Source organism: Tinamus guttatus, unplaced genomic scaffold (genome assembly GCF_059628265.1).
Source record: "Tinamus guttatus ecotype Peru unplaced genomic scaffold, ASM5962826v1 Tinamus_guttatus_pri_ptg000650l, whole genome shotgun sequence".
Taxonomy (NCBI): domain Eukaryota; kingdom Metazoa; phylum Chordata; class Aves; order Tinamiformes; family Tinamidae; genus Tinamus; species Tinamus guttatus.
Window position 1 is genome coordinate 416,332 of NW_028289184.1, and position 25,252 is coordinate 441,583.

A 25,252-nucleotide genomic window follows, 5' to 3' on the forward strand; every position below is an offset into this window, starting at 1 on the left:
GCCTTGGCAAAGGTAGAAAACCATTTCAGGGTGCTCCTAGGGCCCAACCTCTCACAGCTATTGAATAACAAAGATTAAGAGATAAGATTGCCTCGCTCTTCGCGGCAGCTGCCCTCAAAAGTCTATGCATTACAAAAGCAGCAAGGCAAACTACGACTGTAAGCTAAGGGAGAAAAAAATTCTAAGACTGTGAAACATCCCCATCTGGTAACTCGTAGCATTAGAGTAACCTTAACATAGTCGGTATCTAAGTGCTTGCCACTTCTTCTTCATGCAAAATTATTTTTGAAACGGTGGGGCTGAGGGAGACGGCTGCGTGGGCAGCAAGCCTAAATCAGATTTAAAGCAACATCTTGAACTAAATTATTCATTTCCATACAGAGCAGAAATTTATTAATAGGAAATACAACATGGGCTATGCAAGCAGGCAACAGTTTCTAGTACTTTGTGTAATTGGATTAAGTCTTAAATTAGAGAGACGCTGGGTGAGAACCAAGAGCAGCAGGAACGCGAGATGTGTAATCTGGTTACATAAACACAGAAGCACCAGGGGACAGCGGCGCTGCTCGGCTACCCCCAACCTATTACTTTATACACAAACGCGTGTGCTGCTCTTCCGAAGGCAGGTGATGCTGAAAGATGGATCTCGAATGTATCTGTAAACCTTTCTAATGCTCTGTGGCAGCCCAGAGAGCGATGGAATTGCCTCAAAGCAGACTCTGCTCCAGAGCAGCCCGTGGCTCTGCGGAGACCTGGAAGCAGGGGCAGGTTAGGTTTGCTCCACAGCTCTGCGGACCCAACTCCTCCAGTCATTAAGACCAGTATAAATTAAGTGATTAATACTAACACCTACGTGCTGGAGAGGGAGCACTGGAAGGGCCGTGCTTCCCTGTGCTGTGCTGCCCTGCTTGCATGCTAAAAGCAGCAGCTAAAGCCGCAGCTTTCTTGTGTTCCAATAAACTATCCAAAGTCACGAGCAAGGCAGCGGCACTGCCTCAGGCCGAGTAGTGATCCCGGGCACCAATCCTGTGCTCCCAGCTCGTGTGGGAAACGGGACCCGCCAAGATCCGCAACAGCTCGGGGCAAACGGGACCTCTGGCACAGCAGCTCTTGCGCCCGAGCTCGGCAGAGAGGCAGCACCACCGTTTTGAGGCAGCAGTTCTTCAGCTTTCAGCCCTCCTCAGCGGCTAGCATCAAGCCAAGTCGATGCCCGTGGCCCACGTGTGTTGCTGAAGCTGCAGCTCAGGGGCCGCATCCTGCGGACACGAGTGCAGCCGGTGCCTCCGCAGACCCCCGAGCACCGCACCTGCACAGCCACCCTCCCCGCACAGCGTGGTCCCTAGCGCACACAGCAGAGCTAATGGTTAAAGAGACCCTAAAGAAGAATGTTGTCCATCAATACATACAGGATAAAATTAAGAATTATGTTTTAGGCTAAGCTGTGCTAGCTAAAGCGGTCCGGAACTCAAGATTGCAGCTTGATAAAAAACAGAGTCTTTAGGTAGAATGACAGGGTGTGGGGGGGATCAGAAGAAAGGCTCCCCAGGTAATAACAATAATGAAAAAAAAATGCTTCAGAATTACATTTGAGTTGCATCATTTCTAACTTTACATTTTCTGTTGCTGCCATGGCAGCAGTTGTCAAAAGCATTCCCTGAAGGATGGGACACACTGGATTTAAAATTTCAAGAGCAGCTCTTCATTTATTAGACATTAAAAAATATTGCTTTCTGTGTCAAAGCATCATCTGCGTTGCTATTGATTTCACTTGGGCACACTGAACGAGAATAAGAACTCAGTGTACAAATTCTAAGAAGAGTGGCCTTCCCCACGCTCGACGAAAGGTGTCAGTGCTGTTTCCCTGCGCAGTACAGGGGAAGCAAACCCTTCCTCAGCATGCCCAAGCTTTGTACTGGGCTGTTGTAAAAACACAGAAATTAAAACAAAGATGCTTTAAAGCGTCACATATTGAAGGTCACTGTGTGACAGTGCCAAGCTGGCCTCAGTGGTTTTGCCAAAAACACCAACACGGTCTGAGTTCTGCCACTGATGGCAGCCTGTGCCCGCCGGGCGGTACCCCAGGGTGCTCCTGGCAATAAGCACACTTAAAAACCCACATTAAAATCTTTGCAGCGTAAGTAAATCAGTAGAAACATCTGTCAACTGAAGGAGGATACTTTCAATGGAAAAATATGGCAAAAAAAATTCTTCAATGAACTCTATGGGTAACTTTTGAAGCATTTTGCTCTCTTTTGCTTTGGCTACACATGACACCAAGTATCTCTACTTTTAATATTTTCACTTAATTTCAAACATTTTCAATTAATTCCAACTGCTGTTGTACAAGAGCGAGTTCTGTCCAGGGCAGCTTCCACTTCCCTCCTCTGTGTTGAACGGTGCCTACACTCCGCACGCCCTGGCCTCGCTCCGTCCCGCGCTCCCGGCTCGGAGCTCTGAGCTCTCGGCAGACATCCTGCAGGCCCCATGGCCCGGAGGAGCCGCCCGGGTCCCTGCTCCAGCTCGGGACAGCTCTAGTGAGGGCTCCCATCATGCAGCGCCTTGTGCCACCCGAGTCCAGAGCGCAGCGGGACTGCACGGCTTTGCCAGCTCATCCGGGCCCTCGCTGACATTTAAGGGACACACCTGGAAAGGGGGCAGATTTAGGCTACCACACGAAGCTTCCTCCTCAAGCAGCCCAAAGCAGTGCACGGATAATGATAAAAGCACAAACACGGCTCTATTGGCCATGCAGGTCCCCGCGCCATCTGTCCCAGACCACCCAGACCATTAATCCCCCATCTGTCGGCTCGTGTAAGAAGCCAGGCCTAGATTTCATTAGGGTTTACACAGCTTTCAAGTAAAATGTAGGTCTCAGATTTAGGTTAATACATTTTATTTCTGAGAATTACTTAGATTAATATTTATAAAGACCCCTAACCCACCACACAATCCATCCCTTTCATTTTCATTGTAGGGGGTTAGCAGCTTACATGGGAGTTGTTCTAACTGAGGCCCAGGCAATCTGTCATTTGTCAGGGTTAATTGCACTTCCTTCGAGATAAGTGGTGTAAGGAAAACAGGGCACCGTTATCCCTGAGTCGGCAACGATGCAGACGGGCTAGAAGTTTCCTCACACGACATGAACCCACAGTAACGAATCGCGGGAGCAAAGGATGCATTTGCAGCACTGCCCAGCCCCGGCCCTGGACAGTTGTTCAGCACTAAAGCTCTCAGCTGGACGTTGTCCCACTGCTGGGGTACCCCGCTCCAAGAGCGCCGCCCCATCTCCGGGCACGGCCACTGCTCCTGCCTTCCCTGCTCGCCCTTCAGAAAAGGCAGACGCTGGAGAGCAACACATCTAGCACAGTGGAGATCAAACCTGCAACACTGTTCTCTAAAATAACCTCACTAAAAGTGCACATGTGTAACAGCAGCCCTATTCAGCACAACGTAAACGAGAATGTCCCCCTCAACAGTGTAATGAATAGGCTCCAAATTATTAATATCGCTGTAAATCCCTGCATAGCCCCAGCATTACTTATGCTTCCAAAAAACTTCTAAAAGTGTAGAAACATTAAAAGGTCTGGGGGGAAGCTCTTACATTGTTGATGCTCTCGTACTCCATCCCACAAACTACCCAAATACCTCTTAAAACCAATTAGGTTCCTGGCAGCCGCTGCTCCAGCGGATCCAGAACCCCACGTTACTGTAACTGGAAACCATCTCCTGCCTATCAGCCCTGCTTTGCTGGTGGGTGCTTATAGCTGTTCAGCTCGGATCCTGCCTCAGGCCCAAGTGACTCTGCCCTACGAGACCTCAGTGCTAACGCGGCCCTTCTTGGGTCCCTCCAGGAAGGGGCTGCCATGCCAGGAACCTGCACCTCGAGGGAGAAGTGGCAGAGGAAGGTGCGGCCGAGATATCTGTAGTCACAAGAGACACTGTGCAACTTGGTGCTAAAAAATAACCAAAATGAATTATCAAGAGCACTGCTGGAAGGAACATCTTGTCTCCTGCTCAGCTGTTGCCATGGTCACAGCTCAGCGCTGATCTAAATCACACAGAAGCAGCAAGCGGCTCCTTCCCCGGCCTCGGTCGCTGCCCATGCGCCTGCCCCGCCGCTCGTCCGCTCCCCGCGGCCGCCGCGCTGCGCACCCACAAGCCTGAGTCTCCTGGCCTCATGTCAAGGGCATCTACCCTGCTGCCAATGGGGCTGTTCTCCAAGGAAGGGTGCAGAGGTGCCTTGCTGGCAAAGAATAACAGGAGGAAGAAGCCGGAGCGGTGGCTCCGCGGCAGGGACGCGCTCCTGCCTCCCCATTCCCCAGGCACAGCAAGCCCGGGGCTGCTGCGGCGCCTCAGGGACACTGAGGCAGGGACGCTGGGGCAGGCTCCATGCAGGGTGTTTGCAGCCCGTGCTCCTGCCACTCTCCCTCGGAAGCTCTGCTCCTGTTTCCAGCCGTTCCCCCAGTCTGGATTCAGGCACTCTGCACCTGTGGCAGAGCTGAGGAAGTTGCAAAAGGTAAGGCAGTGGCAGGAAGGTGCAGGGACGCGGTTCAAACCCATTATCTACCTTCATCAAAACAGGGGAGAGACCTCTCTAACACTGTTGCCAGTTCTGAGACTGGACATGAACATGGCAGCCCTGCAGATTGACCTTTCTTTTGTCACCAGGCTTAACATCACTAAAACCTACAAGGAAGCAACTGCTGCCCGGCAGCAACATGCCTGCCCGGATGGGCCGTCCTTTCTGTGTCCTGTCTCAAGAGATGGAAAAACACAGGCTCCTCCCACAGCTGTGTTTACTGCTCTCCTCCTCACGCCTGTGTGTACTGCACTCCTGCTCTGCGCAGGTCTGCAGGTTTTCTGGAATCATCTGCATTGCACTGAACCATGGCCCCAAGCAGGGGGAGGACCTGACGGCCCTCCCAGCCTGACAGGGCAGCGGGCACGGGGCTGGCGCCCAGCACGAGCCCAGCACAGCCTCCTGCAGCCACCACGGAGCTCAGGCAGGTGCTGCTCTTGTCAGGAGCTCTGGGCAATCAAGCAGAGCTGTGCATGTGAAACGGGGCACAGCTGTGCTGGAGAAGAACTTGCTGAAGCTTACTGAAACCCTTGGGCAGAACCAGAACCAGTGTTTCTAAATGGTGCCCCCGGTCCCCACAGCTGCCATCCTGCACATCCCTGCCCTCGGGCAGCCCTGCAGCCTGGGCAGCCCACGGGGCGCTCCGCTGGGCACCCGCTTCTCCTCCTCCCCTCGTAGGAGGAACTGTTTGTCAGCTCGCTGGCGTTTCATTCATTTGGACACTGCAGCCCAAGAGTCTGTTTGCCAGTGAAGATGCTCATATGGGACAGAAATATTCTTGTTAAAACTACACACAAGCTACTCAAGAACTGGGAAGAGAGAAGGACAATTTCTGTTGACTGGTCTTATACTAGCTCTCCTTGATTAAACTTTTAGAGGAGTTTAAAAACGAAGATTCTGAGCTGCTTCATTTCTCCCTGGGCATTTCTGATTGGCCACGTGGAGGCCACCCACCAATCCTCGGCTCCCGGACACGTCTTACCTGACAGTCGAAGTCCTGGAAGTTACGAGCAGTGTTCTGTTAAAAAAACAAAACCAGGAAAGTGTTCAGCATGGTGCCCCAAAACTGCGAGCAAGAGCAACACGAAGCTCCCCTCAGACACCCCAACTCCACGCGGTCCAGCCCAAGCGCTGCCAAGCCAGCAGCCTCCCTGGGGGAACAAAACAGCCCACGCAAGCTCCAGCCACTACCATGCAGGGAGCTGCGCCAGGGCGGCTGGCCCAAGCCCTGCAATCCCAGAGGACTTCCCTGGACACAGCTGGGGGGCGAGGACATTGCAGCGGGGGCAGATCCAACACAGGAAGGAGCCAGACCCACGGCAGCCTGGTTACCAGGCTCGGTTTTGTCTTGTCCCAGGGCCATTCCAAATCTGAATGCAGAATTCTCTACAGGACTGCCCCCAGGACCTAAGGTAACGAGCAGAACACGAGCAGCTCTGCAGGCACCACCCTGCTGCCGCGCCTGGCGCTGTTCCATGGAAATGCAGCGAACTGCAGGACCCGGGAATGTGAGGGCACGGAAAGCAGGATAAGCAGCTCAGCAGGGACGCTGCCTCTGCCGGGCGAGCAGGCAGAGGGCTGCTGAGCGCTCCCAGGTTGCACGCAGGGCCAGCAAACATGCAGTCAGCATTCTAGCTTGCACCTCTTGGGCACAGCCTACATCTTGATGCTAAAATTACAACTGGGACCATAGATGAGCAAGACAAGTACTCCGAACCCTTCTTCTGGGCGAGCACGCCAAGCCCTCCATGTGTGTAAGCAACGAGCCCTGCCCTCCTTCACGCAGGCTTTGCCACGTTGGCAGGAACACAGCTGAGCTATGCCCTTCACAGTTTGAGATGTTCGAGCTGAGAGCTGCAAATCTGGTCTAAGAATCAGCATGTCAGTGTTTTGAACATGAAGTGGCACAAAGAACCTATCTTAGAGGTGAGGAGGTAGGAGGAAAGGAAAAAAGCAACTGTCTTGATTTCAGTTTGAGATCCTGAAGTGGGCTGAGATTTCTGAAAACTGATCGAGGCCTTTTTGCTTTCTCTGTTAAATGCAGAGGGTGAAGTCTCCTCATCCACCAAGACATAAAGAAGATAAATTCAGTCATCCACTGTCAAGGTGAATAAGAAGGATAAACAAGTCTCTGAGGAAATAACTTCTCAGCACAGGGCGTTAATGATGCCCTGCAAGTAAAGGCTGATCTGAATTTATACGGAGAGAAGCAGGATTCTCTGGGAGACGGGGGAAATGATCAAATCATTGGAAATCTGCATTTGAAATCTGAAAGTCTACAATTTTATGGTTCCTTATCACAGCAGACACAAGCAGCTTTAGTGCTGGCATGTCCTGACTGTTGGATACTTGATTTTAACACACCAAAACCTGATGTTAAAGCATTAACCTACTTAGTTTCCGAAATTTCTGATGTTTAAGATGAAGACAGGTTTTCCTGTCTGATGAAGATTGATAGTTGCATTACAAAGGCAAACAGCTAGAGGGAATTATCCAGCCCAGCCTAAGGGCTGTCCAGTCAATGTCCTGAATTAAGCTATGGCATTTCTATCACTTTTTGCTGGGGCTATTTTAAAAGGGGTCAGAAGTGCCAGAATAAGGATTAATCAGAAGTGATGTCAGTCCTGAATAAAAACTAACATACTGGAGTAATTTTTGATTTTCTTTTGCAAAGTATCTTTGCTGAAGAACTGTTGCTACACCTATAAGTGAAGACGAAGGGACCAATGTCTTGGATTTAGGACAAAGCAAAACCAGGGCTCAGCACAGTCCCTAGCTGCACTCCCTACAGCTCAAGCAAGAAATGAGCAGCTGTGACCTATTCCAGCCACCCAGTCAATTCTACTGGTTTTTGAGTTTGAGTGTTCAGACACCAGAGTTCCTTTTCTCTGTGCGGCAGCCTGTTTATCTTCAGAGTTCACAACACCCATCCCTTAGCACCTTAAGAGTTTTACTGTACTATTTCTGGCCATTAATCCATGCTGGCTCGTGAAGCCCCAGCTTTAAGAGTGGGTTGCTCTGTGGAAATCGTACTGACCTGCCAGCTCAATACCTTTTGGACTCTGGTGCACACAAGAGCACCTTATAGCATCACACCTATATGAGCCATTATACATGTTGTAAGGCCTAATGAGGGCTAGACCTTGGGGGCAATACTTCCTTGAGGCATTTTAGAAGAAAATGTAAAAAAGAGAGCCAGAGCAAGCACGCTTCTCAGCTCTGCGCGGAGCCGGGCATGGTGCTGAGCTCCTCTGTGTGCTTCTTCCTGAAGAACTAAGAACACACTAAAACATAACAGAACTTCAGACATTTCGCCCATCTGGGGACTTAGTACAGAGCCTTCTGTGGGCACACAGTGAACAGCTAAAATAAGGTTTTCATTCAGAAATTATCACATCTTTCAATTAGCAGAACAAGCCAGGTTTTGATGTCAGCCATTAAACAGCAAAGCATTGGGAACCTCAGCACTTTCCATCAGACCCTCTGATTTTGTGGGTAGATATGGAAAATGACAAAAAACCCCCAAGCTCGTACATAATTGCAATTTGCAGGTGCAAGACTCTAGATCTTGCTGGGAAAGCCAAGGATATGCATAATTTAGGCAGTCAAAGCACCAGTTCATAGCAGAATCAAATGGGGCCAGGACTTTCCTAGAGCTCAGGGGGTTCTCCCCCAGAAGACAGAATGAAAGGACTAAACAGGAGTTGCAGCACAACAGATTTTGCAAAGTTTGTGTTGCACGAGTCTGCACTACTCCAGGTAGATTTTACCAGTTTTCCGTTACTAAACCCAGAGAGATCAGCCTGTTCTTGGGGTCAAAAAGCAAGCAGATAATTTGAAAGATGAAAGATTTTAAAAAGTCAAAAAAGCAGATATGATACCAGCAATGGTTTCTCTAACAAGCATGAACTTATCAGAGGTCCTACAGCTCAAACATGCCAGGAAGGGTTTCATCATTCCACCTCCTCCCTGTCTTTGGAAGCCCGCTTGGCACTCCAAACTTATCTGCGCTGCTCCTTGGGAGTGTCTCTTTCCCTGCCGCTTTGGAGGAGCATCTGGGGCTGAATTGTCAGAATGGGGAAGCAATTGCTGGTTTTGAGAACCTAAGGTGCTCCAAGCTGTAAAGAGATTCTGGTAATCAGAGCTCCTTGCTGGATACAAAGTGAGGCAGAGTTCGGCAGAGGGCGAGGGAGCAGCGAGCACTACCTTGTCATTGAGAAGGGGTTTGATCTCCGTCAGCTGAACATCCTGCAGTTCATCCATGGTGGTGTAACTGGAGACAATTAACCTTCAGGGAAGCAAACCAGCAATTCTGAAACAAATGAGTAAGATTAGAAATGGTATTAGAAAAGATAGTAGGCAAAGAAAACTCTAATGTGTAGACTCGAGCTGAAACGCATGAGTCTCAAAGATGATATTTCTCTGTGCAATATGAAATATCTGCAACAGGAGCAGGCAAACAGCCAAGTCTACTCTCCGTGTATCACTGTGTCATTCCCTGTGCTGCGCATTGCCTTGCCTGCTGAAAACTGTCCCCAAATCACAGGACTTCTACTCACCAAGTCTGGACCCACTTCCACCCATTGCCGGTACCTCAGCCATGACCCTGCAGGACGAGCTGGACGTGGCAGCCCCAGCAGAGGCCAAATTGTGCTGGGCAGCAGCAGGGGGCTTGGGGAGGGGTCTCTACGAGAGGGGGCTCAGTCTGCCCTGCCTTAACCTCCTGTGCTGCTTCTGTGCCTCAGCTGCCCTCGGAGCAGCTTTCCAGGGGTCACTTCTTGGCAGGGGTGTGCTCAAACCCGACTGTGCAAATCCTTTGGCTAGATAGGAAAATTACAGATATTTCTGTAGGTGAAATAAAAAACATCGTGGACCTAAGGAGGAATGAGGATAGGCATGTATTGGGCTGCCTCAATGTTGAGTGCAAATGAAAAAGACTCTCACGTGCTACCACAAATTAATGCAAAATTACAAAATATCACAAAATACAAAATAATACACTGATGTCAGCCCTGGAAGAAAAAAAATGGAAAAGGAGTACTGCATCTGTGCACCTTAAGTCAACATAAATGTATACTGTCCTGGGAAAGAGAGGTTCCCTTCTCACCCTAGCCTAACATGACCTCCCTTCCTCTGCACGTCAGGACTGACATCAATGCAGCCAAAGCCAAACTCGTAGGAAAAGAAAGTCCTTCCTCTCTGAAACCAGCCATAGCAACTCCCCTCTCTTTCAGTTCCCTCTTGTTGGAAACCTCCAGAGTATTTTTTTTTTTTTTTCAGAACAGTTGCTATAAAACAAATCTGTTGGGAGGGTTTGGGAAGCCAATTCACAGGTAACATTCTTCTGCATAACAGTTGCTTTGAAGAGCAGGAGGAGCCATTCTGCATTAGAAGGCACTGCAAGCCACGGGGGAGAGCTGGAGTTCATGTAAGGAGTTACGGGCACCAGAGGGACTAACTTCCGTGCACACTGCAAGAGCTCGTCATGCACCTGGTTCTCTCCAGACCCCTGGGCAAGGATCCCAGGAGGTTCTGGACACCACAGTGGCTTCAAACACGTGGCAGCAGAAGTTCACTGCAGGCAGGTGACGGACAGGACCGGACCGAGCCCTCCTGACCCGCTGCCCTCTCGGCCATGGCAGCCAGCGGTGCCCTCCCTCCTCCTCCTCTACCTAAAGGAACAAACGTGACATTTCACAAGCTGAAAGCTAGTCTAAAATACCACAACAAAGCAGCATAAATGCGCATTAAAAAAACAGCTCTGCAGAAGGCAGGCTGTAGACAAAGCAAAAGGTTTGCCTGGAATAACCCATATATAAAACATACATTTTTCTATATATGTCCCAGTATGACACATGCTGAGAGGACTCCTCTTGCCGCCATTTGCATATGGCTATAAATAAAGTCTAATACCACGATATAAACCATGCATCCCCTTCCCAGAGGCTGGAATCAATCCACACTGCTTAAAAAACAGTAGGATAAGAATCAAGACAAGCATTCAGCGAATAATTACCAAAGAGATTAGCACTGGCACAGGGCACAGGAGCCTGCAGAAAACCAAGGCAGTGAGCCCCAAACAGAAACCACCTCCATACAAAGTAGGATCTGGACTAGGTGCTTGCATACTCCCTCCCAGATAAGAACGCTCCAAATTCACACCACTTCAATAGAATAACGTGGGGGTAAGCTCCCTACGTGAACGCTGTTCCCCAGGGGCCGTGCGCGAGGCTCGCCCGCTCCTCACCTCCTTGCGTCATCTGCTCTGTTACGGAGACGCAATCTGGCCATGCAGGACAGGACAACCCGCCGCCAGGGAGCCTCCATGCAGCAAAGCTTCATGTGCAGAGGCAGAAACCGCCCGTTCACCCATCGTAACTAGATTGCACCTTCTAGCTCATTAACACTGTAACTGCTCTACTGCCATCCATGCTACCTTAGACCTGCCATGCAGCAGGAAAAGCTACCCCAGACAGATACCAAACTGCTACAAAATGTGAGCTCAGCACAGCGAGACGGCTGCTCCCTTCAGGCAGCCGCCCAGCAGGCGGCCTGAAAACGGGTCCTCTCTAGAGAGCAACTGGGCCTACAGCCAGGGCAAGGTGAGCGAGGCCCCAGGGCTGCTGGCGGACACGACTCTGACACTCAGGGACTCAGATGCCTGGTTCGTACGCAATGGAGAGAAGGAACTTGCACTCCAGCAAGAATCACAGCTGACTCCTGCTCTGCAGGTTTGCAACACGGGTGTTTATTGGGCTGTGGGTTTCCCGCAGCTTTTAATCACCTTCTGCAGGAAGAGGACTCCTGGTCCGTGCCTCCTTTGCCCCCCTCAGAGCAGCACGTCCCGCATGGGACGGGACGTGTGGGCTCCTCGTTTTGAGCAGGCAGATTGCAATTGGGCCATGTTCATCCTCCTAAGTAAAACAAGTTTCATTTATGGCCTTTGAGACCTTGGGCACTCCTGCCCTCCTCCTCCTCAGACCTTTCTAAGGCTCTTGATAGCAATTCGCTTCTCGATCACCCATCTAGCCTACTCTGCCAAAAAGCTGAGATACCCCAGAACACCAGCGGACATTGTCAACTTCCAGCAAAGCAGGCAGAGGCTCTGAACGCACTTCTGAATCACTTCCCAGCTCAGCTCGCTCGCTTCCCGGCTCAGCTCCTCTGGGGAACACTCCACAGGCCGGGCCAGCTCCCGGGGCAGCCGCAGCCTTCTCGCCTGCCCTGCCCTCCAGCAGCTCCCGTGCCGGCTCCCGTGCAACACGGACGGCGGTCCTGGAAGTTCTCTTGTTTTATCCTCCTGAATCCAGGCTATCACCAGGCCAGATATGCCAGCTGCTCATGCACCTTCTGAGGAATTTTAATAAAACCTACATTTAATGATAGTTCTTTCTTCATGCACAGCTCTGTTCATTTTGGACAAAGTGAGTGTCCAGTACTGAGAAGTATCACCCAGCCCTGTGCGCACCCACGAGTGCCACTGGCAGGACCATGCTCAGGCATCGCTTGACGTAGCGGGCACCACCCGGCTCACTGAGCAAGGGTGCAAGAGGAAGGGGAAGCTTTCAGACCACTGGGGGCTGCTTGCACTGGTGCCAGTGAAAACACCAAGTGATGCTGAAATGCCCGATATGGGGCAATCCCAAATCACTTCTTAATAGGGCTGCACACTCCAGAAGAAAGATTGAGAGAAGTGATTTTGGGGCATGAACTGCCATAATGCCAAACGCAGTCGCAGACACGATGCAGCCCGTCTTTGAAGCTTTTCTGGGTAGGGTGTTTCTTTCCAACAGTTCTGCAGCACTTCCCTTAGCAAGCTGGGGTCCCCCTGGGGAAGAAAACCTGCCCTGGTGATCATGACCCACAAACACGAGAGCACAGAGCTTGGCTTGCAGCCATGAGATCTTCTGCAACGGTCACAGCGCTGCAGCAAACTGCTGGTGTCACTCCTACCATGTCTCCATGCCCCTCTCTTGCTCAGGGCCTGCAGTGACTGCACCATTGGGTGGCTGCAGCTCACGGAGCTCAAAATAAACCAGGGGAACAGTTCTCTAGTTTTATAGTGAGGGAAAACTTCATGAAAGAGGAACTCAGGAAGGACGAAGGGGATCTGCTCAGAATGGCTTTTCCTACCCTCCAGGACCCCCAAGCTGCGACCCCTGCTCAGGCACAGAGAGGGCCCCCGAAGGCTCCGCCCTCCTGCAGTATTCCTAGTCCCCACCACGGAGCGGCAGCATCCAGCCCCACTCTGCCCGCATCACCTCTGCTGCCTGCGACACTTCCGAGCTCTCCCTGCTGGGGCTGCACATGCAGCAGCACTCCAGCTCCCGCGTGCTGCGAGGCAGGCGGGAGAGCCTCTGTCCGGAGCGCCCCTATCTATCCTGGAGCGCCCCTATCTATCCCAGAGCGCCTCCATCCCAGAGTGCCTCCATCCAAAGCACCTCCATTTATCCTGGAGTGCCTCTATCCATCCCAGAGCACCTCCATCTATCCCAGAGCACCTCTATCCAGAGTGCCTCTATCCTGGAGCAGCTCCCGCTTGAAGGGCTTAGGACCACAGCCGGCTGCTTCCACTAGACCCTGTAGCTCCTTCTGCACAATTATTTGCAATCTTGTTTCTGCTTCATTTCAGCCATGCTTCTTGCTAACTAATCGCATTTTTTTTTAACATTTCACATAAAAAAATAAAATGAACATGTGTTCCTTTGAGCACAGAAAAGAATCTAGAGCAAGATGGACCAAGAACCTGTTTAAAACAAGATGTTAGCAAAGATTTCTATCACCAACAAAAGTTTCATTTTCACTTGCTGCCAAACATTGAATTATGTTGATAAATATAGCCTTTACACCCAGCTAAGCCGCCTTGCTGTGTCATCATTTAAGTTACGATATAGCTGAACAACCATTTAGTCAGACTTCAGTTTTTGTATTTTCTAATGTAATTGTGATCTTTTTTAAAGGTAAGTGGTGTTACATGCTATTAGGATGGGGGGAAAAAAAAAAACAGATTAACAGCATAAGAGGAGATTTTGAAGATGTTATAATCATCATCTAAAACAAATGATGATTTCACATCCATTCATCTATGTACATTTTAGAAGCTAAAGCTTCTTTAATAAGGTCCGCAGGGCCGCGGGGGCTGAGGCGCTGAGTGCTGGCGCCCTCTCCCACCAAACCTCCCACCAGACGTGCGACTGGAGATCTGGGGTTTTTGGCAGCAAACACACATTGCTTAATATTAAATGACGATCTGTACTGGAGATAAGACTACAGACGTACTTAGATGGCAGATTTAAGCCTCTGGATGCAGTTTCACTGCTCTTTTAATCTGCCCTAACTACACGCTGCTGGCAAAAGGGACCTCCCTGCTCTCCCTTCTACCTCAGGCCTCTCAGGACTGACAGCCATTTTAAGAACACAACTACTTTATATGAAAAGTAAATAGTTAAAAAATGTGACATTACTTCAAATGAGCCAGAACTGCTGGGGCGGCTGTCCCGTCCCTCCTGGCCAGGCTGCTTCTGAGCAGAAAACAGGTTTCCGCAGAGCAGGCTGAATCTTGGAGTCCTGCCCCTCGCGGGCAGGCGGCCAGGGCAGGGGAGGCAGCTCAAATTCCCCCGCTAAACCCCAATTAACTGCGACTGAACCAGTAACGGATATGAGGCAACATGGGAAGCAGTTCAAGAAGCAGTTTCATTAGACACTTAATACAACCTAATTGTTGGTTGCTGCCAAAAGGGACCTTCCCGCTCTCCCTCCCATGTCTGCCAGGAATTCCTTATTCTTCCATTGCACGGCGCCAACAATTATGCAGTAATTTGCCACGTCACATCTTCTTGATCCTATATATATATATATATATATATATATATATATATATATATAAATGTATATTTTATAGAACTAGTTATCACTTGTACTGGAGACTGGATTCATGGAAAGCTCCTTTTGCACCCCCGATTTCTGGACCTGTCTAGCACAAAGAGCTTGTCTAAGACGTGGGTGTAGAACTGCGTGCGCCTTGGCAGGGTTAGCCCTGCAGCTGAACCACTGCCCCGCCAAGACCTGCGCTCACACAACCACCACAAGAAACGGCAGACAGGAAAACTGCCCGGAGTTCCACGACATGCTAAAACCCATCAATTCAGACCAAGCGTACAGAGAACATAACGCAGCTTGCTAAGCTGAGGTGTCTCACTGGAGGGAGTTAGCTAGAAATACAGAGGAACCAGATTTTCCTCTTACAGCTCCTGAATGGGACATGGGCTCCTCCGGCTCTCCTGTCACCGGCATTCCCCCTTCCTGCCCTGCTGCTCTTGCCTCGGGACGGTGGCCCAGGCTCGGCTCGGGCAGGCTCTCATGCTCCTCACCCCAAGGCGGGCACGCTTCACCCTGACTTTTTGCCGGCTTTCTGCTGCTTGGGTGACCTGGATGAGCCTGTCGGGCAAAGGGATGAACATCAGGGCTAGCCCAAGGTATGTGGCAAAAGCAAAGGGAAATCACAGAAGATGCGATCCACCTTTCAGGAAGACCATTAATACAGCTCAGCTCATACGGAGAAACAACTCGTGCGGCTGCCATTTCCATCCAAGTTAGCTAGAGGTTGTCAAGAAAATGCATTTTTAACAGTGGAGGAAAAGGTTCAGATTCAGATCCTGGGCAGTTTGCAGTTATTTTCTTTTTTAAAAAAAATGAATAAAATGCTGAGTGGAACTCATGAAAACCTCCAAGTTTTATAGGCCAGAAAAAAAACATATACTGATATAAATCTAGCTGGCATTCCAGCAAAGCAGCTGCATGGACATTCATTCCCAGCACTCTGTCACAGCTTTGGAGTCAGCCCCAGAACTCACAGTGTAGCTTGGGAAACACATAAGTAGCAGTCAAATGCAGTAATATAACAGTTAACTCACTGCACTCTTTGCAGTGTTCCTGTAACACGAGTAACCAGTGATATACATTAGCATCTAGTACACATCAGCTCTGCCAACCATTTCTTGAAATAAATGGAAATAATGGAAATCCTTTGGGAAGAGGGGTAACCATGTTTTGTATCAGCAATGTATGGGATGGAGCAATCCAGCAAGTCACGTTCCACCTGTGAGAACATCCTGCTCACGAGTTAAGGGTGCAGTCTGGAAGAGCCTGCACACAAACACAGGCATATGATGGAAAATGCCAATGACCGAGGCATTCAATGCTCAATCCAGACAGCTTAGTGCGCCAAAGCCCTTCCTGGTACATTTGCCCACGTACTGAGAAGTTCCTGAGAAGTTTCTGGATGATACCAAGTTATCCATGAGACAGCAATGTGCCCTCGGGGCCAAGAAGCCAATGGGCTGCAGCAGCAGGAGTGTTGCCAGCAGGCGAGGGAGGGATCCTGCCCCTCTGCTCAGCTCCGGGGAGGCACCTGGAGCACTGGGGGCAGTTCTGGGCTCCCCAGCACAAGAGGAACGTGAAGCTGCTAGAGAAGGGCCAGCGCAGGGCCATGAAGATGATGAAGGGACTGGAGCAGCCATTGTGTGAGGAAAGACTGAGCGAGCAGGGCCTGTTTAGTCTGGAGAAGAGAAGAGTGAGAGGCATCTGATCAACACGTACAAGCACCTGAGGGGAGGGTGTAGGGAGGATGGGGCCAAACTCTTCTCAGTGGTGGCCAGTGACAGGACAAGCAGTTCCACCCAGGCAGTTCCATGTCCATGTGAAGAAGAACTTCTTTCCTGTGTGGGTGCCAGAGCCCTGGCACAGGTTGCCCGGAGAGGCTGTGGAGGCTCCTTTTCTGGAGATCTTCAAAACACGCTTGGACGTAGTCCTGTGCCACAAACTGTGCCAAAACTGCCTGGATGCCACCTTGTGCCCCGTGCTCTGGGTGTCCCTGCTGGAGCAGGGGGTTGGACTGGATGGTCCCTAGAGGTCCCTGCCAACCTCAGCCCTTCTGGGATTCTGTGATTTCAGAGACTTCTAGTGGGTCATACCTGAAAGGGCCAGACTCTGCTAATACACACGGACTTGGAAGGAGACTGAAGCAGGATCCACTGTGGTCACTCTTTTGGGAAGCATTATCCTAACGGATATGCCATGCTGCAGTGCAGGTTTGAGAGGAAGGAGGAGATGTGTTTTCTTTTGAAAAGCACAACACAATTACACTTAATGTCACAGTGCGAAAGTCGACAAATTCAGCATACACATGCGTACGTAACGAAGCAATCTGTCAAAACAGAGCAAAACCTAAAAAATGTAACAAAAAGCAGGAATCCTGTAAGGAGCCTGGGGCCTAGAGACCTCTGCATGGAAATGGCAGGCACACTGCAGGCCACTGCTCAAGCTCGAAGCCTGAGCCACCTTGGGCTTCACCAGGGTTAGTCAGGACAAAGAGAGAAAACTCCATTTCCTGCAAAATGCATTAAGTGCTTCAGGCAGCAAGAGCACGGGCTGCACTTGAGCTTCCAGTGGCAGCAGCGAGCGCAAGGGCAGACTGCAGGGCCTCAGTGGGGCTGCAGAGCTCTGCGCCGCGCGGCCGCCGCGCGAGGGAGCTCCCACCAGCCGCAGCCCCCGCTCTGCTGCCAGGCACCGCTCTCGGCTGCTCAAATAATTTGTCACCCTTGACAGGTCCAGGAAGCAGCACGTAACAATTTCAACCAGCCTTAAGGTTTGGTTCCCAGCCAACAGTAACTGATTTCAAATCATTATCCATAAGAGCAGCTTCTGCTTGAAGTCAGTTATAAAACTACTTTTAAAGTAAGAAGATCTGAAAACATCTCTTTCAGAAGACATTTTCAGTCAAATTAGGATGGTCTTTAAGCCTTTCTGGAGATAACAGGAGGATGTCATTAGGTACCAAATATGCCTCCTGAAATTTCAAGTTTTTCAGATAAGACAAAGGAAGAGACTCTGACCTCACTACAGGGCACCACAGGCCCCAAACCCCATCCATCCTGGGCACATTTGAGCTGCTATTGGTGACACATCCTCTCACAAAGCCCTGAGAGTGTCCCCTGCCCTGACGAGACCCCATCCCCAAAGGCATTTCCAAGTAGGAAGAATTCCTGCCTCCCTTCTTTCTCTGTCATGCTCCTCCTTTCCTTTTTTCTGGGTATTTGCTGGTGGTTTTGCTGCATCCTTGACCCCAGTCCCCATCTCCTGCTTGCCAGGAGGGAGTCTCTCCAGCAACTCATGCCTGACTGCAAAGCTCCAGCAGCTCACGGCCTTCTGCACCCATGCCAACACTCACCACGCGGCCCGTCCCCAGCTCCCTCTTCAGCCGGTGCTGCTGCTTAGAGATTTCAAGCAGCTGAAGCGTAAAAGCGCTTACTGAGAATACATTAAAAATTGTGGTGGACAAAGACAGAAGCTGAAGCCATCTAGTGACTGAGCTGGACAGGACAAACAGCTTATGCCAAGAAAAAATAACAGTTTTCACAGACCTAGATTGAATCTGTTTTTGCTGCCGTAACTATCTTCTACCCACCAAATCCTCAAGTCAAAGCCCACATGTACGCCCAATATTTAGTCTCCATTAAGAAACACTACTGTAAGGTAAATGATTTGTATTAAATGAAATTCAGTCTCTGTAGCTGGAAAACAAAACTTGCCAACAGACAGCACAGATATAGTAGAAACATTCAGCACTCAGTAGATCACTTAAAGACATTCCCCAGACAGGAATTTTTTTCTGTACTGTGGCACATGATATGCCCACTAAAAAAAAAAAAAAAAAGCAACAACAACAACCACCAAATTTAAGCCACATGCAAAAGTTTAGGCTGAAAATCTGTGATACCATGGATACTCCCTCTAGGATATCCAGTTACTGTAAACATAGCCTAAAGACACTAAAATGCCTAATCTTTTCCTTTTTTTGTCAGAAATAACTGGAGATCAATGTAAGTGACTTTGTTTCCCTGGCGTGGGTTCTGAACAAGGCTGAGTCACCAGACAGGTTTCACATGTAACCCCTCATCTCCCCAGGAGCTGCTTACAACAGACCCCTGCTCTCGGTCCCCAGGGACCAGCGCAACACCAGCAGCACGAGCTGCACCGAGGAGGCAGTGAAGGGTGAAACTAAAGAAGTGGAAGCTCAAACTGCTTCCTGGATTAAAAGGCATGAACAGGGAGTTTCCCAAAAGCCCATCACAGATTCTTTGGCATGGCAGTGACGTTGCAATGTTCTCCTTTGGGGGATTCGCGAGGAATTGCAGAATAATTTAGGCCGGAAGGTACCTCTGGAGGTCACCTCCTCTGCCAAGCAGGCCTCATTCCAAGCTGGATCAGGTAGCTCAGGGCTTTGGGCAGGCAAGTTTTGGCAGTCTCAAGGATGTACCTTGGATGTGCTACAGGGCACTCATGAAAATGTCTTCCTTTGATCTAATGGGAATTCACCTTGCTGCAACTTGTCTCTCCTGTCCTTTTACTGGGGATCTATAAGAAGATACTGGGCTCATCCTCTCTGTAACTCCCTCTTAATTAGTGGAAGGAGGATGCACAGTAATATTTCTGACCTGAAAATATCACAATCCAGAAGCAAAGTTAAAACAAACAAAATGTACAAAAAAAATCAGAAAAAAGAAAAATGGAAAAGTAGTGACTGTTACTGCCATTCATTAGCCCTATTTAGAAATTCCCTTTCTAAAACTGGTTAATTATTGATAAAAATTCAAATCAAATGTTTCACAATTGGGGCATTAAATGGAACAGGGCTTTTTTTTCCAGGGCAGACATTAATACCTCAAAACAACAGGTTTAATATTAAATTGAGCTCACCATCCCCAACCACTCACATTCTCAATAATATTTGGGAGTTTGCAGATAAGAACCAATGCAGAACTTCACTAGTTCCTCATTTGACATGGTTCCAGAGCAGATGCGCAGGAAGAACAGCACCTAGGGATGGTTCCTCTTTGCTAGTGCATCTAATTTAGAGAGCAGCGTCGTTTCTCTCGGGTTCTGTTGCAGCTGCTTTGCCGGTACACGACAGGGTGGCCCTTTCCGAACACAGTGGCTGTGCTCGGGCTCAGCACTGCACAAAAGCGCCTCGTGTCTCTCCTTCCCTAGGACTCACGCATATTATGAGCATCTTTCTCTGCTAAACACAGACCCCTCCTTTGTCCCAACACAACAATGTCCGAACCCAACATTAAGTTGAAGGTAGGACTCCAGTGCTGGGTCAACGACGCATTCTCTTGTAATGAGCTACGGCCACAGCCCTGGGCAGCTGGAGCTTTACGAGGTCAGTGTGTGCTGTCAAGGGACGCGCTTTGCATCGCGAGGCCCTCAGGAGACTCATTCGATTCTCTCACGTAAAATGAGACTCCTCATTGCTCCCAGTTATCATTTTTCCCCCACTTCAGTATTACCTTTCCTCTTGTTCCTTCCTAAGCTGCACGGCTTCATCTTTTGGGGACATACTAACTATATTTACCTATCGTGTGCCTGGTATTGCAGTGCCACAGCCATCAATTCTAAAGAAATCTTGTGGACGCAAGGGAGAGTTAAAGCGTTTTAAAGGGTCCTGTCCATACCATTGGATGTAATTAAGATACCATTAGTTAGATGAATTGTAGTAGTAACAGACGCCAAACCCAACTGCAAAGAATACATATTAGTTGAAGCTAACTTCACAGAACCAAGACATAGACTCTTTGAGCCCCCTTCACAGTAATTTAAGCTAGTGGGTTTGGGCTGACAGGTAGAGAGGCCTAAGAGCAGGCTCAGAGCTAACACAATTAGTTAATCTGGTAAACCCAGCAAGCCATTTCCTCGATCACATGTTACACTTTACAGCAAAGTGCTCTAACCCTCCTCACTGCAGGCTCTTCCTCACCATGTCTGCATGAGCGGGGCTCGGAGGCGACGCAGACATGAGCTGCTCTCGCAGAACCACCCGCTGCAGTCACTGTCTCCCACTGCAGCTCCCCAGACACTAAAGCTGTCACGGCAAGGGGGTAATACAGGAAACACCAACACACCTGGATCTGCTGAATATTCCAACAGAGGTAAGACTTGCAGATTAAGACAGAATCTTTTACTTACCTAGATGGGGAAAAAAACAAAGACAAGTTTTTGAGACCACAAGTCCTACCCCAGCTCAGGAAGAGAAGATGACTCAAAACACAACTCTCAAGCCAAATTCAGGGGGGGAGTCTCTGCACTCCAGAGAGGAAGTTTGGAGCAATGAAGGCTTGGTGGGAGAGGGGCAGTTTAGGGGACACAGACAAGCTGGACCCACCGCAGCATGTGAGCCCTGACCAGATGCACCTGTGCGTGCTCAGGCAGCTGACCGATGGTGCTGCAAAGCCACTTGGTTATCTTTGAAAGGTCATGGCAACGAGGAGGGCTTCCTGAGGACTGGAAGAAAGCAAATGTCACTCCTGACTTCAGAAAGGGCAGGGAGGAAGATCCAGGAACTAGAGGCTTCTCTTCAGTCTCTGGGAAGGTGATGGAACAAGCGATCCTAGACTTTACTTTCAGACTTGTGAAAGGCAGGAAGATGACTGGAAGTAGTCAGCATGGATGTACAAAGTGGACCCAAGAGCCTTCTACGATCATATGAGCAGCCTAAGGGATGAAGGGAGAGCAGTGGATGTTGTTTATCTTGACTTTAGCAAGGCTTTTAATGCTGTCTCCTACAATAGCCTCATAGACAATCTGATGGCCTAGGTAAGTGGCCAGCAAGGTAGACCGAAAATTGGCTGAACTGTTGGGCTTGGAGGGTTGTGATTAGCAGCATGAAGTCCAGCTGGTGACCACTCACTAACAGTGTCTGCCAGGATCAATACTGGAGCCAATATACTGGAGCCAATACTGTTCAACATCGTCATCAATATCCTGGGTGATGGGACCAAAAGCACACCGAGCAAGCTCGCAGAGGACTCAAAACTGGAGCTGCGCTGCTATTCAGAGGGATCTTGAGAGGTGGCAGAAAAGAGCAGAGGGGAACCCCACGGCATCCAAAGGGAAGCTGGAAGTCCTGCACAGGGTAGGGAATAACCACACGCATCTCTGCCTACCGTCAGACTGCTGGCCAGCCAGCTCAAGAGCCTTACGGGGAAAGGCCTAAAGGTCCTGGTGGACAAGAAGCCGACCTTTAGCCAGGACTATCTGGGGCAGAGAAGAGAGGGTGCAGGAGGATCTTATCAACAGATATAAATATCTGTTGGGAGGATGCAGAGAAGAAAAGTCAGACTCTTCTCAGTGATGCCCAGTGATAGCAAAACAGACAATTGGCACAAACAGAAACACAAAAAAATCCACCTGAACACAAGAAAATTCTTCTTTACCATGAGAGTGGTTCAATACTGGAGCAGGTCACCCCATGAGGGTGGTTCAATACTGCAGCAGGTCACCCCATGAGGTTTTGGAGCATTGGAATGTATCCTTGGATACATTCCTGGGCAACCTGCCTGAGGTGCCTCTGCGTGAGCAGTGTGGTTGGACCACATGATCTCCAAAGGTCCCTTCCTACCCCAACCATTCTGTGATCTGCCTGCAAGTTTAAGGGTGCTCAGTAACCTTCTTCACTTCAAGTAAGTGTAGAGATGAATCAGTCTAACCTGGCAACAAACTGATTTTGTCAGCAAGTACATAAACACAACAAACCATAGGTCAAATAAACAGTGCTTGAACATCGGACCAAGTCCTGGTTACAATGGCTGATGTCTTAGCGATGAGTCACAACAAAAACAGAATGAGGGACACGTTATTTCTGCCATTCAGGAAGAATTTCCACAAATCCAAAACATTCCCCCTTCAGGCTCTTATTTTACAAACTCGAAATAACAGGACGGCTGATGGTAGGTATTTTACTATAGTATTATTTTTGTAGTAGCTTAAGATCAAATTAACTGAGAACTGTATATGCCATCATCCCAACTCACTTTTACCAGACAATTAACAGCTCTTGCTGTCAATGAAGTTTTAGTACTCCCATAACAACTCCAAAATACTGACATGCCAAGAAGGCTAAACTACATGTCATTATCTGAAGTATGCAACTTCACCAAGTATTTCCCCCAAAACACTTTGAAGTTGCATTGATTTTGCCCAATGAAAATTGATTAGAGGGGGTGTCTCATCCTGCCAGGCTTCGCATCCATACTCTGGCATTCAAAAAGATTTCTTACAAGAAGAGTACTGGAGCCAAGCTTTAAAGGCACTGTGAACAATGTTCTGATGGAGTTAACTGCAAAATAAATCAGTCTAAGTCCACAGAATTGTTCCAACAGATGAAAACCTCAGTGCCAAAGAGAAGGGAGCAGGTCCAGCTCCCACTCTATAAATATCTTACTTTGCTTGTTTTGAGCCTGCCATCTGCTATTTTCATTTGATCTTAGCCCTTGTATTGGAAGAGATGGTGAAAAGTTGATTTTCACTCCTTGCTGCTAAAACTTTATGCACTTCCCTCACCTTCCCTTCAAAGGCATCTCTTCCAGCACAAAGAGTTCCCAGCTATTCACCATTGTTTACATGCAGCCCATTTCACTCCCTGATCACTCCTGTCAACCTTTTCAGGACCTCTGTTGGTTTTACTGGATTTTTTTTAAAGAGGAATAAGGGTAGTAGTCATGCAGCATTTGCAATGTGGATTCATTATGGACTTACACAGCAGTATGTTTCCTGTTTTGGCCACTGTTCTTTTTCCATGAGCACTGAACCTTCAATTTAATTTTCCAACCACCAAGATATTTTCAAAGAACTGCCTACTATCACCCTCAAATTTTACCTACAATTGAAGAGACAGTTCAGAGATTATCACTGTATACATACAACCAGGGCCATTCTCCATGTGAATTACTTCAGTAGACCAAATTTAAAACGCTATTTTAGCATTCAGTCTGGTAAGATTTTCCAACATTTCTTGCCAGCCCGCTCTTCTTTTTGCCATCGTAAATAATTTAATTTCGTCAACAGACACTGTCACCTCTGTCATCTGTCATGCATTTGTTTTTCTAGCTTTGACTTCTCTGCTTTTGGCCTCCACATCATCCTGCAGCAATGGATAACACTGTGGAAACACTGTGTAAAATAAATCTTCCCTCTGTCCAATTTACAGATAAAGTTTTCGTACATGCCCCTGGAGTCCTCACGTTCTCCAAAACACTGATTATTCCTTACTAAACTTCTCAGTGTGATTCTTGCTTTCATAAAATTCCCTTCATTTCTTTCTTCTTCTAAGCGCCTCCTTTCCAAGCTATTCCAAGGAATCCTAAGCCACTGAACATCTCCTCAAATCGCTCACTCCTCATTCCATGTTTCTGCTCTTCCTTGATACCCTTTTCCTATTTTAAAGCTTTCTTATACTCCATATTGAAAGAATCTGAATAATTGTGTTGACAAACAGCTCCAGCTAAAATGTTATTGCCCTATGGAATTTTTTCATGCTTTCTCAGAGAAATATTTGAGAGATTCTCTTTAGAAGCATGCCTTACTATTTCCCTACACCTTTGTAAAGGCAATCCCTTTACATAATGCCCCACTCTACCAACTCTTCCCATTGCCTTACTACAGGGAGTTGCCAAAAAAGCTTCCATGCCAAAAATATGGCTTTATTCTAAAAAGAAATTTTTGGACAAATTCCCAGAAATGGAAATTTAATTTAAAAAGTTATTTATGAAAAATAAATCTAAGAAATCAAGTATTTATTTACTCATTTTCCTCTTTTTTTTTTTAAATAGCCTTTTTTTGTATATACTTTCTGCACTGGTATATGAAGCATACCAAATCAGAGGTTACAACATCTTACTAGTAAAAATATCAGGTTCTAAAATGCAGTACCCAAAACTATGTTTGAATTTGAGTTGCCACAGAACCTGTAGTGTGTGGCCGATGTTTCAGTCCCGTATCAGAAGGCAAGAGACTTGCAACTAATTCATGGTTCCCATCACACTTTATGGGGCAGCTTATAATAAGCTTAAAATATAGCTTAAAAGTTTATAATCCACAGCTTTTGTAGCAACTTGTTCAACTATGAGTGCTTCTCCAATTCTCACTTTTCATTTTCAGCATCTCTAGAATATTACAGATATTAAAATACTTCCCCAAATCTCTTCCCTACAGGGCCTGAGAGCACAAACATTTAACAGAAGCAATATCTAATATCGACAAACAAAGCGTAACATGCTCATACGCTACAGCATTTGAGAAGTCCTGTTCTAACTTGTGAACGTCAACACTTGTTCAACAATTTCAATGAAAATAAGGGCAGTGTGTGAATTATGTTGATCTATTTTGAGGCTCTGCTCTTAGTTTTCTTGGACTGACCCTTCAGGTAATGCTTCTTATTTCAGCATTACTCAACACATATTCATGGCAAGAGATCACTTTCAGTAGTCAGGCTGACCCTCCTGACAGGATTTAAAAAAAAAATAAAAATAAAAATGCTAAATAATTTCTTCATCAAAGCACGTCTTGGAATATTTTGAGTCATCACTTTTCATGTTTGTTGACAAGTGAAAAGACCGACGCTCTCTGCTGCTATCTAATATACTGGCAACCCCGCTCTTGTTAAATATTCACCTCAGTTATACTGCAAATATTATCAAAGACTCCTCCCTCCCTCTGGATTTTACTAAAGCCCCCCAAAAGAAGACTGCTGTCAGAAGCTTCCTCCATTCAGATACCTTGAGTGAGAAAGCACCCTTTCAACCTCCTCCTTGCGCATTAAGCTGCTTGGGCTTGATG

At 48.2% G+C, this 25,252-nt stretch overlaps 1 protein-coding gene across 1 annotated transcript in view; it reads right to left on the reverse strand.

The window, feature by feature from the left end:
* Positions 1-25,252, reverse strand: part of NDRG3 (NDRG family member 3) — a 51,990-nt gene that overhangs the window by 17,899 nt on the left and 8,839 nt on the right. The window contains exons 2-3 of the mRNA XM_088536068.1: positions 8,786-8,891; positions 5,562-5,597 (exon numbers count right to left, since the gene is read on the reverse strand). Coding sequence (XP_088392194.1) covers positions 5,562-5,597; positions 8,786-8,842 — 93 coding nt within the window. The 5' untranslated portion in view covers positions 8,843-8,891. The remainder of the gene's footprint in view (positions 1-5,561; positions 5,598-8,785; positions 8,892-25,252) is intronic.